The 15,499-nt window shown below is 35.2% G+C and overlaps 1 protein-coding gene across 1 annotated transcript in view; it reads left to right on the top strand.

The window, feature by feature from the left end:
- The first annotated feature begins 986 nt into the window (after window positions 1-986).
- LOC129002535 (uncharacterized) overlaps window positions 987-15,499 on the top strand; it is a 57,623-nt gene continuing 43,110 nt past the window's right edge. The window contains exons 1-3 of the mRNA XM_054430406.1: window positions 987-1,412; window positions 8,855-8,971; window positions 13,102-13,290. Of these exons, the coding sequence (XP_054286381.1) occupies window positions 1,299-1,412; window positions 8,855-8,971; window positions 13,102-13,290 (420 nt within the window). The 5' untranslated portion in view covers window positions 987-1,298. The remainder of the gene's footprint in view (window positions 1,413-8,854; window positions 8,972-13,101; window positions 13,291-15,499) is intronic.

The following is a 15,499-nucleotide window of genomic DNA, read 5'->3' as shown; positions in this document are numbered from 1 at the left end:
AGTAAATATTGACAAAAAGTAATCAGCAAGGGTGTGTGAAATTTTGACTGGTTCCACAACAACACATAATCATTTACAAGGATTGAATTAGGATTAGACAACGTATTCCTCTGCTGATTGATGAAATTCCAGAAACAGAAACGTTTAGGGTTGTTTCTAACGGTATCCATCCGACCAAGCCAAGATGCCTTTGGTGACTGGAAAAAAAAGACTGGGACGGGTGGCGTCGTCCTGTAATCCAGCTACTAGGAGGTCACGAATTATGGATATTTATAGGCATGCACTGTGAATGCGATGCTCCCTGGTGTGGATTAACGTCCGCACGAGTGAGTACTCGACTATCCACAGTACTACCCTGATAATTAGACCAATATTCGTTAACTACCAAGGAAAGAACGTGGTTTGTATTCCACTCTTAACTGTAGGTCCCTTAGTTGCAATTAGCCATTTGGGCTATTAATTAACAGCTGTGTCTAAGGAACATGTCGACATTAGTTGCAGAGAGGAACGCCCACTTGTTAAATTATGAATTTCAATCTCAGAGGGGAACGCCCCTAGTTAAATTCTGCCTTTGATCTAAGAGGAGACTAGTTATATTCTGACTTAAGTGACTTTAAACTTAGAATTTTAAGTTTTTTTCTCGGAGATTAATTAAAATATTTTTTTAAGTTGGTGGCCCTTCAGTGCCGTCGTAAACCACGGCCGCCTTTAGGCCTAACTACAAACCCAATCGATCATGTGAAATCAACCAATTTTTTAGGCTTGATAATATTCAGTAGTCTATGATAATATTTTAATATTAAAGCATTAAGGACTCAAGGACTGGACTTCTAGTAATTTGTGTTACTATATTTTGTGCCTTATTTTCGTGGTTGTGGTGGTACTACTAAGTGGAGTTGAATAATGAATTATTTTTGTTGGTGTTGGCGCCTTGATTTGGTTGATGTTTGGTGTTTTTTTGCTGATTGCTGATTGGTGAAGAAAAAACAACAATGGAAAATGCTTAGATTCGCCCAAATACTTCCAAAATTTAAGAATTATCTGTGTAAATGTTAATTGTTGTTTAGGGTGGTGCTAATGGCGTCAATCTTTTCAAATATTTTATAGGCCAAGACTTGCTTTAAATTCCAAATTATTTATACGTTTTATATGCTAGAAAAGTTTTCCTTAACCTCATTTATAGGTTATTGTTAGTTTAATTGTATAATGCTTAGAATTAATACAATTATTACAGTACCGGTAGGCCTATCTTTATTAGCTGATTAGTCGCTAGGGACCTATAGCAATAAGCAAGCAAAATGTGTGAATTTCAATCGTTTACACATTGCCAGTGGGAATTAACCCGCATCCCTCCAAAAGGATTGTCACTCAAAGACATAGACCCAATCTGTGAATTCCTAAAGAAAGGCTTGGTAAGTATTTAAGTTAAGTTAGGCCTAGCTTAGATTTTACTTAGGCCTATTGAGTAACAAAAATAGTAACATAGGGCCTACTTAGTTAGTCCTAGTTGTCGCTTTAGACTTTATATTTGTTCCATGGGGTTTGCTTAGGCTACTCTATGACTCCAGTGAGAAATAAATTAATTCTTTCCTATAGCCTAGGCCTAGACCTAGACCAAGCCTATTTTCAGATTTTGCATAGGACCGAATAGACCTAGGTCTGGACAATAAGGCTCATACTTCTGAATTAATTTTATACTGTTGCCTCCATCTCCTGGACAATGTTGTTAATTTAAAATTTATTTATCAGTAGCCTATAAGTTACTTAGGTTAGGCTTCTAGGCCTTAATTATGATCGGTTTCTTACAACACCTGTAATCGTGGACATCTGCTGTGGTCACGGAGGGATCGTGAACATCTTCTGTGTTCTTAGCAAAATAGCCTAGTGTACATCATGCGAGATAGCCTAATCATAAGTTTGTGTCCACCGACCTTTCCGGGCGAAGCCCCGCCACGCAACCGAATAAGCGAACGCAATTGGCATTCAAATATTTCAGTCTGACGAATCACAAAAGAGCAGTGGTGACTGTGCTGCGTTACCCCGAGAGTGGATGTAGTTCACTGAAACACCCAAAGGTAGCAGCACTGCACGGATCCGTAGCTATCCAGTGTCTTTGTAATGTGGGTTGAAGTGAAAAAATCCCCGAAACCGGGACAAAAGCATTGCCAGACAGGATTTTACGGGAAATTTTAGTACCAACCTACACCAAAGTAAAGCTCGCATTCTAAGCTGGCAGTCTGGCAACGATTATAACGTCTCCGTCTGAGGCTAAGCTCACACTGACTCAATATATTTCTGTTGGTCTGGTGCCGACTTTTGTCGGCGCACGCTACATTGAAGTGCTAGCGACGCGTTAGCAGTCAACATGTTAATTATCCCTAGCAGTGGCCGATCGTCGTCTGGTGACGATCTGACGTTGATGCTTAGAATGGCCAAAGTCGTCTGGTGACGATGTGGGTCGAAATTTTTTTAGCGAAAAAAAAACACTTACTAATCAACTCAGATGAGAATAATATATATACCATTCGAAAGATCACATTCTGAACTTTCATTTTATTACATAAACAAACCCTGTAGCAGGTATATAACAATGTCACGACGATTAGAAATCAAATGAATTTTTGGTGCGGCATGACTTTTGCAGCCGACACTTGGGAACTGGCAAAACACATCTTGTTTGGCATTACCCTGCTCGGGTAATTTTCGTCGTGGGATGTTGCGGGTGGTACCACTGGATAGCCATTGATTTTATCTTCATTGTGGTAGTAATATTTAGAATGAAATATTGATTGCACAACCGGTACGATTTTATGAAAACAGCTGTTTTCGAAATTTTTAACAAATGGCCAATGGTCGTCAGGTGACGATATGGAAAATACGAATTAACTACACTGTAGGCTAAGTTATTATTACTAGTCATATAATATGTCATTTTGAAGAGGGAGAAATATATAGGCAGGAGACATACCAAGTTAATCTTTGTCTCCTTCGATAATGACAAAATTGTGAATAAACTTAGGCCTATTTTCTGAGTTTGCAGGGATGTGATCTTCGTTTCCTGTGGTCACGGTCCTGGACATCTTCTGTGAATAGTGACAACTCCTACGTTAACCCTCCGAGTGTTAAGCGTCGCGTAATCGACGCACAACACACCCGCCGTGGTGTTATGCGTCGCTTTTGCGTCACACAAACATCGTTTACGTCGAAGGCTCTGGGACTGACTGAATCAGATTGAACTGGATTGAGATTGGTATCGTTGTTTTCGGCAGATTCTAAGCTTCCTATTGATGTCTGTTTCTAGACGCTTTTCATATTAGTTCCGAAAATATTGTAGCAGACAGATGACGTGCGTATTTGTAAACAACTTGGTTAACCTCGCACTGATGACTGATGTGTTTTATTATGTTTATCATTGTTTTAGTGTTAAAAATAAAAAGTAGTGATATATGAGCTGTGCATTATAAGAAGATTTAAGTAATTTTGAATGGCTGGTTGATGATCCTGAAGAAGTAGGTAGTGATATTGATCGATGTAAATTATCCGCCAGATTCCTAGCTATGGTTAGGCTATGCATTCTTAGCTGACGCTAAATGTACGAAATCCGTTTTTCACCCATAACTTATTTATTTGCAATCCTATGTTCTTCCTTTATTATTATATTTTTGGAATCCCCATAAAATTTATAACAAAGTGGCTATTTTAAAATATTTATAGACCTATAAATTATAAAAATTTATTGAGCGCAAACATAAATTTTTTTCATTTTATTTTATAATTGTTGAGAAATGTTAACCCCACAAAAATTGTTGAAATTTTTTTGGTAATGTTTTATACATTAAATAGAGCCCATATGTAATTTCCCAAACAAAATGATATATAAAACAGTACCTATACTTATAGAGTGATTTTAAGTTTCTAAGATATATTTTAATAAAACCCTGCGATTGCGCAATAAATGGGCCGACATTAAATACCTACCATTACTATGGATATAGGCCTAATGTAAATATTTTGTGGTCGTGTGCAGATTTCATCAACGTCTCCCTCAATTGCAGTGAAACAGATTATTAATGAATTAAATTTTATCAAGAACAAAATTTGTGGCCCCAAGCGAGGCTCCCTAGGTCCTAGGACGAGGCCCACAGTAACCGCCATATGTCCGTTGTTAGGGAAATGCAGGCCTGGTAGTTGATTGCAATCTGTATCTTAGTCGATTGTTTAGTTTGATGTTGACTTTTGTTAAAACTGTCAAAACTGGAGGAAATTGTAGATATTTTTTTAGTTCAGGATATCTCACAAGGCAGTATGTTTATTTATAGGCCGACTGGCACTTAATGAATAGGCCCTACGGTATGTCTAGTAAAAGCCAGGATCATTTCTAACTTCTTTAAGTTAACACATTAGGCACTCCCTAATAATTGCATCTCATAAGCCACCATATGAATGTCAGTGCCACTGACATGTCAGTACGATACCTGAAAGCCAAAATTTTCGTTTTGACAGATTCTTAACCCTCGAGTTCACGCGTAAGTTAACTTAGCTGTTTAAATTACAGTGTTTGTACTTTTTTTGCTAGAAGTAGGTCTATTGTGTACCCCTCAGTGGCTAGATGTGGAATCTAACAAGGAAAGTAGGATTGATAGTCCATCGTCGAATGTTGAGGATGTTGAATATTTAGTGAAGCTTGCAGGATATTTTTGATAGGAATTTCATCTAGCCTACAAAACAGTGATGAAATATGAAAGTTAAGACCATTCATATTCATAACTGAACTACTTTTAATAAACTAACTTAGGCCTGTAATTTTGTTTGACACGACTAATGCAAATTTGTATATTTGTAACTTTGGTTGAATAAACGAGCTATGGAGTTATTGAGCTATATATGTTTCATAGATTAATACCGGTACCTATACAGTTTGTGTCATCATATTTATTGTGTACCGGTATGTCATTTATAGATAAACTACTGTAAAAAAAACTTTCTGATCTAAAAGGCAAGCCCTCACTGACTCACTGACTGACTCACTCACTCACTCAATCATCACTAATTCTCCCACTTCCCATTAACTTAGGAAGCTGAAATTCGGTACACCGATTCTTTGGGCATTAAATAGGACAACTAAATTGTTTTTATTCTGATCGGGCTTTTGGGCTCCGCCCCAGTGGCTCTGGAGTTTCCCATGTTAACCTTATGATTTTTCATATTTAAAGTGATTTAATGAATCTTAAGAGCTGTTTCAATTAAACAAGTTGGTTCTGTTCTATGATGTTCAATAGCATTAAAGTTACAAGGATTACCAACAGGGTGAAGCACTATTATTTTTTTTAATCTATGACAACATTGACAACAGCTAATTTGCAACGAAAAGGTGAGTGAGCGTAGCGAACGAACTTCAACCAGGACGTGATTGAGCCATGCGAATACTTGTGAAGTTAAACTAGTTGATTTATATGAGAATCAGTTTGCCACAAAAAAAAAAAAAAAAAACAATTCAAGGTGTATGATTTCATTACAACAGCCCATTTAGTAATGTTTTAACTTATTATTTTAAGCATATTCAGAAGGTTAAAGATGAATTACTTTAGGCAGGCCTACAATATTTTTACGCTTTTGAGTAGCCTAATTAAAATAATATTTCTTACTGAATTAGGCCTTTTTAGGCTAACCTGGCCGGGAAGACAAAAACGTTTTCAATTCAGTGCGACCTCTGCCAGGTTAAGATCGTAACCCTGGTATTCGAAATGTTTAAATGTTGGAACTGGTCTTTTGATGCCAACAGGGCACAAGAACTTTACTAATGTTTTAATGTGATACAGCATCCGCAGCATCAGGTTAATTAAGTTAGGGGCTCAGTGGACATTAATCGGACACTGGTTGACAAATTACTTTTATTGTTTGTTTACTTACACAATTTAAACGTGGGCTAAAACGAAACTCAAAATCACCAAAACATTGGACAAACCGTTTTTGTGGTTAGCGACATCCCAATCATCTACCACGATCCTGGAAACATCATCATCACTTAATTTTTCATGATCGAGGTTTTCTTACTTGTCAAAACAAAGTAAAAAAAGAAAAAGTAACTTAGAACGTTGGCAATGAATAAAATGAGCAATGAGGGATGCTCGGCAACAGGCTATTGTCGGTGATAAACTTCATAGGCTTAATTAAAAATTTCCCTGACCTATATAAAATTATCTACAGGGCTTTTGTACGGTCATCGAAATTACGTAGGTACAGTTCTCGGTTGGCTGTTACAGACTGAAGTTAAAAAATCAGCAAAGCGTTTACTCTTATTGAGATCTTTGCCTCTATTTTGATTTTCATTTGTTCACAAACAATCCATTTTACAAAGAAATACAATGCCACTGTTGTGCTCAATTTTCATAATAGGCTACACAAATAAGGAGCATGCTTGTGTAACATAATAGTACTTAAAAGAACTTAACAATGAGAGACTTGTGACTAGAATACATTTATTTATTGATTTATTATTGATTTGGGAGGAGATTTACCATACCTCTTTTCTGATATCTTTGCGAATATTCACTTCAGCATTAACAATCCTTTAATACTAAGCCTATCCGACTTTTCCCAGCGAGCCAAAGACGAGTAAGACCCACAATCATATGCCCGGGCAATTTATATCTGGCCGGGTGAAATCAGGTAGTGTGAGATGAGCGTAAAAGTGTCTGCTCTTGAAGATAATCTAGTTTTACTCATAAATTGAAATAGGCCTACTGAAAGATCTGTCCAGTTTTCAGCTTTTGTAACATTGCTTCTTTGCTCATAATAATCCCTCTAAAAAACTTCATCTAGCATAAAATTGTTTTACATTGCTCTGCAAAGATTTTACTGGAGACTGTATTACCCCGTATTAACATTTACAGAAAACATCATGATTATTGTCATGCGGTTGTGTCAACTGCCCTCGCTACTCTCATAAGGGCTTTCCAACACAATTTACTTATTTCTTTGTCTATAACTTAATTTTTTTAGATCAAACATTTATTTAAAATGCCTGAGCTGGTAATAGTTATTTGGTAATAACCTAGTTATAGCCATACTACAGACGATATGAACGTTTATATGTTATCAGCTGTCTGTCTTGATGGTCCATGTTTTTAAATAGTAATGAGAAATATATTTGCTTTTTCTATCTTTTCATTATTGGTCGTCAGCATCGTTTTATGTGCAGGAAAGTGTTTGGAAATTTAGACTACTATGTACTTGGTAAATACAATTTCTTTTAAAGCGTTTTTCTGTACCACGAGTTAAAAAAAAAAAATTGGAATAGCCTACTTTCTATCAAGTTCGTCCAACTTTGCAAATTGAATATTTTATTTTATTTTATTTTGCATGCTACAAAACAGAATACAAATCCCATTTACATTGCAGCACTATTCTAGTTTGTACAAAAATTGAGAACATGCTATGAGTTCATAAAATTGAATAAAGTGAATCGTTCATAGACTAAGAATAATAAATATTAATTATTAAATAACAACAACAATAAATAATAGTAGCAATAAGTAACAATAAATAAGAGTGACTAAGAATTACGCAAATAAATAAGATAAACAGATAAGATAAGAAACAAAACATGAGACACAAGATAACTGATGAAGGTGAGAGAAATTAATAACATTAACAATTATGTGAGATTAAAGATTTTTTATAAGAGGCTAGGCTCGAGTTAAAAATATCAACGTTGTTTGATATTAAATAATATAGTCTCATCATCGTGTTGATAGGTGATTGAGCCCCTAGGCAAGTCCGTGAGAAGGACGGACTGAACAACGCGCGGGCTCTGGACGAGGGTCAGCGAACAAGGAACGCTAAACGAGATAAGAGCTCGCTGTCATCAACCTTATCATTGAGTAGTTTGTGTAGAAAGATAAGCATCCCCATATCACGACGTTGCTTTAGACTGACCATTTCAAACAAGTTTAAAAGAGTATGGTAAGATACATCAAATGTGAAGTATCCAAACTTCTTGAAGAATAAATATCTAAGGAATTTGATTTGTATTTGCTCAATCATGTCGACAAGATAGGTTTGATGAGGATACCACACAGTTGTTCCAAACTCAAGTTTAGGCCGTACCAGGGTGCATTATAAAAGTTTGAGACTGTAAATGTTGGTTATAAAACTTCCTGATCTGAATATGAAGCCAAGAATTCGATACGCTGATCTACAAGACTCAATTACATGATTAGAAAAACACAACTTGCTATCAATTGTAACACCAAGATCTGTGACACTACTTCAACTACCCAGTAAATTACCATTCATGGAATATTGGAAGTTAACAGCATTGTGAGTGCGTCTGGTGTAACTGACAACAAAACATTTATCTGAATGGAATTTTAAACCCACATCACTCCAAGCCACTAGTCTATCCAGGTCTTGTTGCAATAGAAGACAATCACTAACGTCATTTATTTCTCTAAAGATCTTTAGATCATCAGCATAAAGAAGGACTTTACTATTCAACACACTGTTAACGATGTCATCAATGAAGATTGTGAACAATATGTGAATATGTGAAAGTATAAAACCATTGAAAGGAGCAGAAGATTTGCCGACGTAGAAGGATAACTTTTAGATGTTCTGGACTTGTACCGTTTTTATGTTCTTGATGTGTTAGTTTTAATTGTGAATTCGACAAGTTGCAAGCTTTGAAAATGTAGTCTTTGCAACAAAACTTGTAATCTAGTGAACAGTCTTAACTGTTGGACTATTTGACGTACATAAAACCTATTATTGTCTTAATATAACAATGTATTATTTTAGGTCCCTTACTCTCATGTCCTTGAAATAGAGAAAATAAAATAAATGTTTGTTACAGATAACATGTGGACGGGCAGTGAACAACACCATCCCTTGCCCCAGTATGCTGAGTTCAAGACGACATTGCAGCTTCATTTTGAAATATGACGGATCTTTGTTCATCCATGATCACAATGTATAGTATATTAATTTATTTTTCTAAATTATTTAACATTTTCTCACTGTAAGGAATTGTTTATACCCACAGACTAGTTTGTAGTCTACTTGAATCTGTAATCAAGATTTGATGGTGTGTTTACTGCATATGATTAATCCTGGTAAATAGTAATATTTAAGCCTACCGGTACTGCTTTCTCAGTCAAGAGATAATCATGCATTAAAGGACTGGAGATCTCCAATGATGCTTCTGAACCTTCTATAACACTCTCGACTTACCGAGGCTGTTGGGGCGAGTCTACTTGGTTACTGAGAATCACAGATAACACAGAGGCCGCCTGAATTTGAGGTTAGGGGTTACGGTACCACATTAGGAAGTCAGATAGCTGAAAAATATATGTTTTAGCAATAGCCTATAAGTTTATAGCAAGCAATAAAAGTGATAAAACAAAATGTACATGCTAACTTAACATTTATTTTTAGCTAATTAAAACGTATGAACTTAGGTACCTTTTGTTTAAGTTTTACCTGAGCTATACTCGGCTCAATCATGTCTCGTCATAACATTGTTAGTTAGTGGCAAAGACTGACAAAAGACTTTGCGAGTCAGTAATGCCCGAGCGGATTTACTACTACAATTGTTTAAATTCTGCAGACGACTTGTTCAGCTTGGTTGGCAGCCAACCTACTCTCGGGACAATAAGAGTCTGCAGTTGGTGGCAGCCAATACCAAGACTGGACTAGTACGATGCTGCAACATCACCCGTTCACTATTTTCAAAACTAATTAAAATATACTAAACAATATTTTTAAATCAGCTGAACAACACGTGGTCCTCATTGACTCCTTCAAAGTCACGTGGTTAATAGGCTCCTCCCTCAACTGCAGATTCTCGTGGACCGTCCTCTTGAACTATGTGAGGGTTTTCTTTGAATTGTCTAAGTTTTTCTCTGTAGAGACTTTTTTCTTTAGTGTTAAGTATAGGGTAGTATGTTGTCAGGTTTTCTTTAGTGTTTTGTTCTCTTACCTAGTCCTTCTTTTTTAAATTATTCATTAGTATATTAGCTGTGTATTGATTATCCTCTTATACTACTGTGTATTGGTATACTCTTGCCTTTATCCCTTGGAATGTACAGTTTGGAAGCAGACAGTACTAGATTTGAGGCTTCATCATTATGTTTTGCCTTTAAAAAAGTTCAAATCAGCTTTAGTTCCTCATTAGTTTATTCTGGGCTTCGTTTGGAATTAGAATATTTTTTTTATAAGCTTTAATTTTGCTCTCCATTTAGTTTTTTTGATTAAATGCATATTTTTCCAGTTATCTGTGTAAAAACATCTATAAACAGGGTTTCCTGCATAGAATTTATATTTAATGACAACTCACTCAAATGGCTTCTTCCCACAGGGAAAAAGCAACTCCTGGCATAGTGTGTTATTCAAAAAGAGGACAAGTAGAACCTTAATCCAATTTTATAAATAGATTGGATCCACGGGAAAATTACTGGACTACTTGGTTTACAGTTAAAAATGTTTTGAAATATTTTATGGTTATAGGCCTAATTGACAAGCTATTGAAAAATTTTCATTTCATAAGCCACATGTTGGGAGGAAGACCTTCCACTCTGTACCAACAATTGTACATTTTGTGGGCTTCAAAGATTTAAAGACACCCAGATAAACCAATTAAAGGTTTTGAATAATAATGTTAAAAAAATCAACAAACTAAAAAACTCATCTTAGTTTAGAATCCAATCAGGTAATGGAAATTCGCTGAGTCTGCAGGTTTGCTGCGGTGGGCTGATTACATTGTAAGTGATAACATTGTATGTAAAAACATTATTGCACAATGCACATTTTACATGTTTTACTAAATTATGTTTAAAAATCATATTTTAAGCCTTAGTAATATAGTTTTAGTGAGGTGTTACAGCCAGGTAGTGTAGAGAATGCTGACTGAGCAGTAGCTTTGTCAGCAAGCAGTGATTGTATGACTCACCTCTCCTTACACTTCTCCATTTTGTTATCTGTTGCTCAGTATAGAGTTAAGGTTTGTTAAGGTGTAGTTGTATATAATTGCAATTATTATCCTCAAGAGTTAAATTTTCCTTCATAATGAGTCCATTGCAAAATGTTCATCAACCAAATCTATTGTTCCTTTGTGATATGTATGGGTGTGGCATTAGTGACATGATCAGTAGGCTTTCACAATACCAGCTCAAGACTGTTTTTAGACCGTCTGCAAAACTGTGTTGCCTCCTCCAGGATATCGATGAAATGATCAAATATTTCTCTAAGAGAGATGTTGTCGTCCTTATCGGTGGATCAAGCGATCTTCGTACATCTTGTGATATTGGTGACTTTATTTGTACAGTTAAAAACGTGTTGGAAAAGACTAAACGTACAAATTTAGTTCTTTCACTTCTACCTCAGGCAATTAACAAGCCTGAATTAAACTTTAGACTCGCAAACGTTAACAAGATTATTGAATCTCTCGGGAATCGATTCGATCACACTATCCTTCTCCACCTTGAATTAGCTCCGCTAGACTTTTTTTCTGATGATTGTACTCAATTTAACTCATTTGGACAAACAAGCATAGCTAAATGGATCTGTGATATTTGTGGACTATTCGGCAAAATACACCCAGAAGGTGTTGGTTATTCACGAGCCGACCATACACAAACAAATGTAAGTGATTATCTATCACCTTAATCTTTCAGCTTGAATTTCTTTTTGTTTGGAGTCATTTTTTCCAAGCCATAAATCCTAATTGAAATAATAATCATTTTAGTTGTTTAGGCCAAGGTCAACGTCTCCAGGGTATCGGCTAGTATGCATCAGTCAGTGTACCGGTCCGCACAACACTAGCCATTTTTGTTTAGGCCGGCCAAAAAGTATTAGTTCATTTTAGGTTGATATCAAAACTCAGTATACAAAAAACTAGGCCAATTCATCAAGGGCAAACTACATGGAAATATAGACATGCCGGAATTACAGCTTTCCTCCTCATCTAATTGGGGTATATTAGGGCAACTCAAAAATCTCAGCATCAAGTTCCATTTTATCTCACCCAGGGATAGGATAAAATAAACATGTTGTTTTGTTGAGCAGAAATAGCTTTAACTGTGAATCTCTATTAGCTAATACAACTAACACACTCACACACTGACCAAAAACACACACACACACACACTTACACTGACTGTTTTAGAATTGTTCATAGGATTTTCTGTGATTGCGAGTATACATCCACCAACAGTTTGTTGATCCATAAAATTTCATAACTATATGGGGACACAAAGTATATGAGTTGTTGGTGTTAAAAATAGCATCTAGATACTTAATACAGCAAGAATTTGCTGTTACATCACTTTTCCGCCTGCCTTACTGACCCGATTTTTATGATTTAGGTGTTGTTTTCAAGCTCCTAATCTAGCATGTTAAATGGGGTGTAAATGGGCAGTAAGAAATGCATGGAGGAATTTGATTCCTGACCTTGGAGGGCATAGGCATTTCTAATGTTTGTACTGTTTTTTTGACACTACCTTCTTTAAAAAAAATGTTTGCGTGAAAATTCCATTTGAGCACTTTTGGATCGCTATGTACGGTTTAAAATTTTAAAAGCATTTGACTTCCTAATAAGGTACTATAACCCCTAACCTCAAAATTTTAGCAACCTCAGTGTTATCCGAGATTATGAGTAACCAACGTAGTCTCAACCGAGCATTAGTGTTGCCAATGAAAAACAAGAACCTTACAAATGTAGACAGTTATCTCACTCACTCTAAACTTAACTAAGTCTATTCATCGATTATACATCTCCCCTTGGGTGTGTATAGTCCAGTTTGCAATATTTTTGGATTAAATATTTCATCAGCCTTTCAGTAAAATTAATACATACAAAAATTCTCGTTAAGACCAACTTAACATTTACATTTTTAATAAAAATAATACAATTCAGTTATGGGAATCGATATTTCAATACTTGACTAAAAACATCAATGTTCGAGAAAATTGGTAACCTGCAATCAACGTAAAAAATATCGAACACGGATAGAAAAACATCGACTCATCCCTACTTTTGACCTTTAGCTGTCAATATGAATCAGATAAAGATGTAGCATACTAATCTTTTGTTATTTTTTTCAGAGTTTAAATGGAACTTTTTTGAATGACACGAAAATTCTGACAGAGCGAGAGATAGCCCTTAGCGATGGAGACGTGATTGGGCTTGGTGTGGATCCGACACAGGATTATGATGTTGCACACCCGCCCACCCATAATGTGGCATCACCGCTCCCATTCATATTCAAATTAAAACGGAGGATTCTCACAAGGGTATTTATAGTAGCTAGGCCTACACTTAATTTATTACTATTTTTATTTCCTTAAATCTATTTAAAGCTCACAAAACTTAGGGGGTTTTAGGGGAAGAAATCTATCCCCTCCACTTGATTCTACCTTTAAAAAATAGCACAACAGCTGAGGTTTGCTAAAACGTCTCAGCTGCAACATACAAGCAAAAATGTGGTGGGGGAACTTCCTCTCAAACCGCGTAAATTTTGTAAACTATAGTGAAGTAGTTGTGTTACTTCAATCTGAATTTGAAACATCTTTGGATATTTTTTTACTCGATAATTAATATTCTATTACTTAAGGCTTGTTTGGTCAAACTTGCAACGTAGATATAACAGTGTAGATATAAAGTCAACGGTACATGAAGACCACCAGTGACAACCTTGAAAGAAAATTTATTTAGGCTTAAAATTAAATGAGTTGCTAATTGATTTCATAAATGAATTTACAGCTACTTACTTTCTTTGAAGGCAATATGGTGTTTACACATTATACCATTTATGTCTAGTAGGAAGTAAAATATCAATATAAATAAATGGTGCAATAACATTTGAACCGTAATTGTTACAGCAATGGGGGGGTTGTACTTTTTTGTTTCGAATTATAAGGACCATGACAAATAAGTTTCAATCAAAACCAGGTTTTTTCTAAAATAAGATTTTTGTTATTTAATGTGTTTTTTATGAGAAAATAACATAAGTTACAATAACTTTTAAACCATAATTTTTATGGAAATGGGATTTGTACAATCTTGTTCATAATTTAAAGGACTATAACATACTTAATCTTGATCAAAATTGTTCGGGTTATTTTCGAGAACAGGTCGTTTTTAAACCATTGTTTTGTGTTTTTGTTGTTGTATGTAAGCGGTATAAATGAATTGCAAAAATAAAGCAATTTCTTTCTTTCAAAATGCCCCATTTAGGGTTCCTAGGCAAAATTGTGATGTACCAACTTAAAAGTAGGCTTTTTTATTTTATTTCTTATGAAAGTGATAGTGAATTAACAACACTTAACACACACAACAACAAGCTCAACACTGTAGGCCTAGTGGTTTCAACACATTATTAACATCCGATAAAATGTTAATCTGGGAATTGATGTATATTTTTAAGTGGCCCCTCTCAGGTTGATTATAAATAAAAAATCAGACATTTTATAGAGCCATAGGGATCTCTATTTTTTTGCTTATTGTATTTTGACTTATGGCCTTTAAAATGAGGTGTCATTTGATGGGGCTTTGTATTAAAACATTTTGAGGTACTCCCAAAATGTCCCGGACAAAAGTGTCATACCGACCAAAATGTACTTTTCAGTTTCTTTTTACTATAATACTGAGTGTAGGCTATTTTTCTATTTTCTTTTTACTGATGTCTATTTTTAAGTGAGATTTTTTAGGCCTGATGAAAAATTAAATTGCTGTCATTCTGTAATAGGTTGAAGACCTTTAGTTTCCACAGATTTTTTTTTTTAACTGATGACTTTTAAAATGAGGTGAACCTTGATGGGGTTGAAATTTAAAATTTTATCTTCTCCCAAAAATCCCATTTTGGAATTCCAGTAGACAATATTGGGATATAAACAAAAATTGTACTTTTTGCCATACAGAGGTGTGCAAAGTTTGGTTTTCCTGGTGTAACCCATTCAGGGCTGTACGAATCAAGAAATTTTGGGTTGAATCTAAATCATGGCTAAAACTCTGCAGATTTTATCGATTCCGAGTCAAATCTGAAACTTTTAATTAATCCCGAGACAAATCTGGGTTGAATCCGAATGTCAAATTTACAGCTGTTGTCAAATCAAATTTTGAAATCAGCTCATTCCAAGTCAAATCTGGATCTACAATTTTTTGTTTGTTTTTGGGCATCATATTTTATCTGTGGTACCCAAAGAATATCATAGGCCTCATAACATGACAAAGATTGAAGGTTATATCACTAATCTGGATAATTACTGTGGAATCTTTTTACTGAAACACAATTTTAATCACATAATCAAAATTAACAGGAATAGAAACAGACCAAACTTTATTATAGATATTAATCATACTAATTAATTAGTCATCTACTAAAAATATGTCAACCTTTTTCTTCCCATAAGTTTGCACTTGCTTGAAAGTGGCGATCTTAACCAGTACATCATATTTTCCTTTTAATCAGAAGTGCATCATCAGAACTATAAATTAGAATAA

The sequence above is a fragment of the Macrosteles quadrilineatus genome, unplaced genomic scaffold (genome assembly GCF_028750875.1).
Source record: "Macrosteles quadrilineatus isolate MER2022 unplaced genomic scaffold, UCM_ALF_1.0 Scaffold_9__3_contigs__length_116548681, whole genome shotgun sequence".
NCBI lineage: Eukaryota > Metazoa > Arthropoda > Insecta > Hemiptera > Cicadellidae > Macrosteles > Macrosteles quadrilineatus.
Note: the sequence above shows the minus strand (reverse complement) of the source record. Positions and strands in the feature narration are given on the sequence as shown.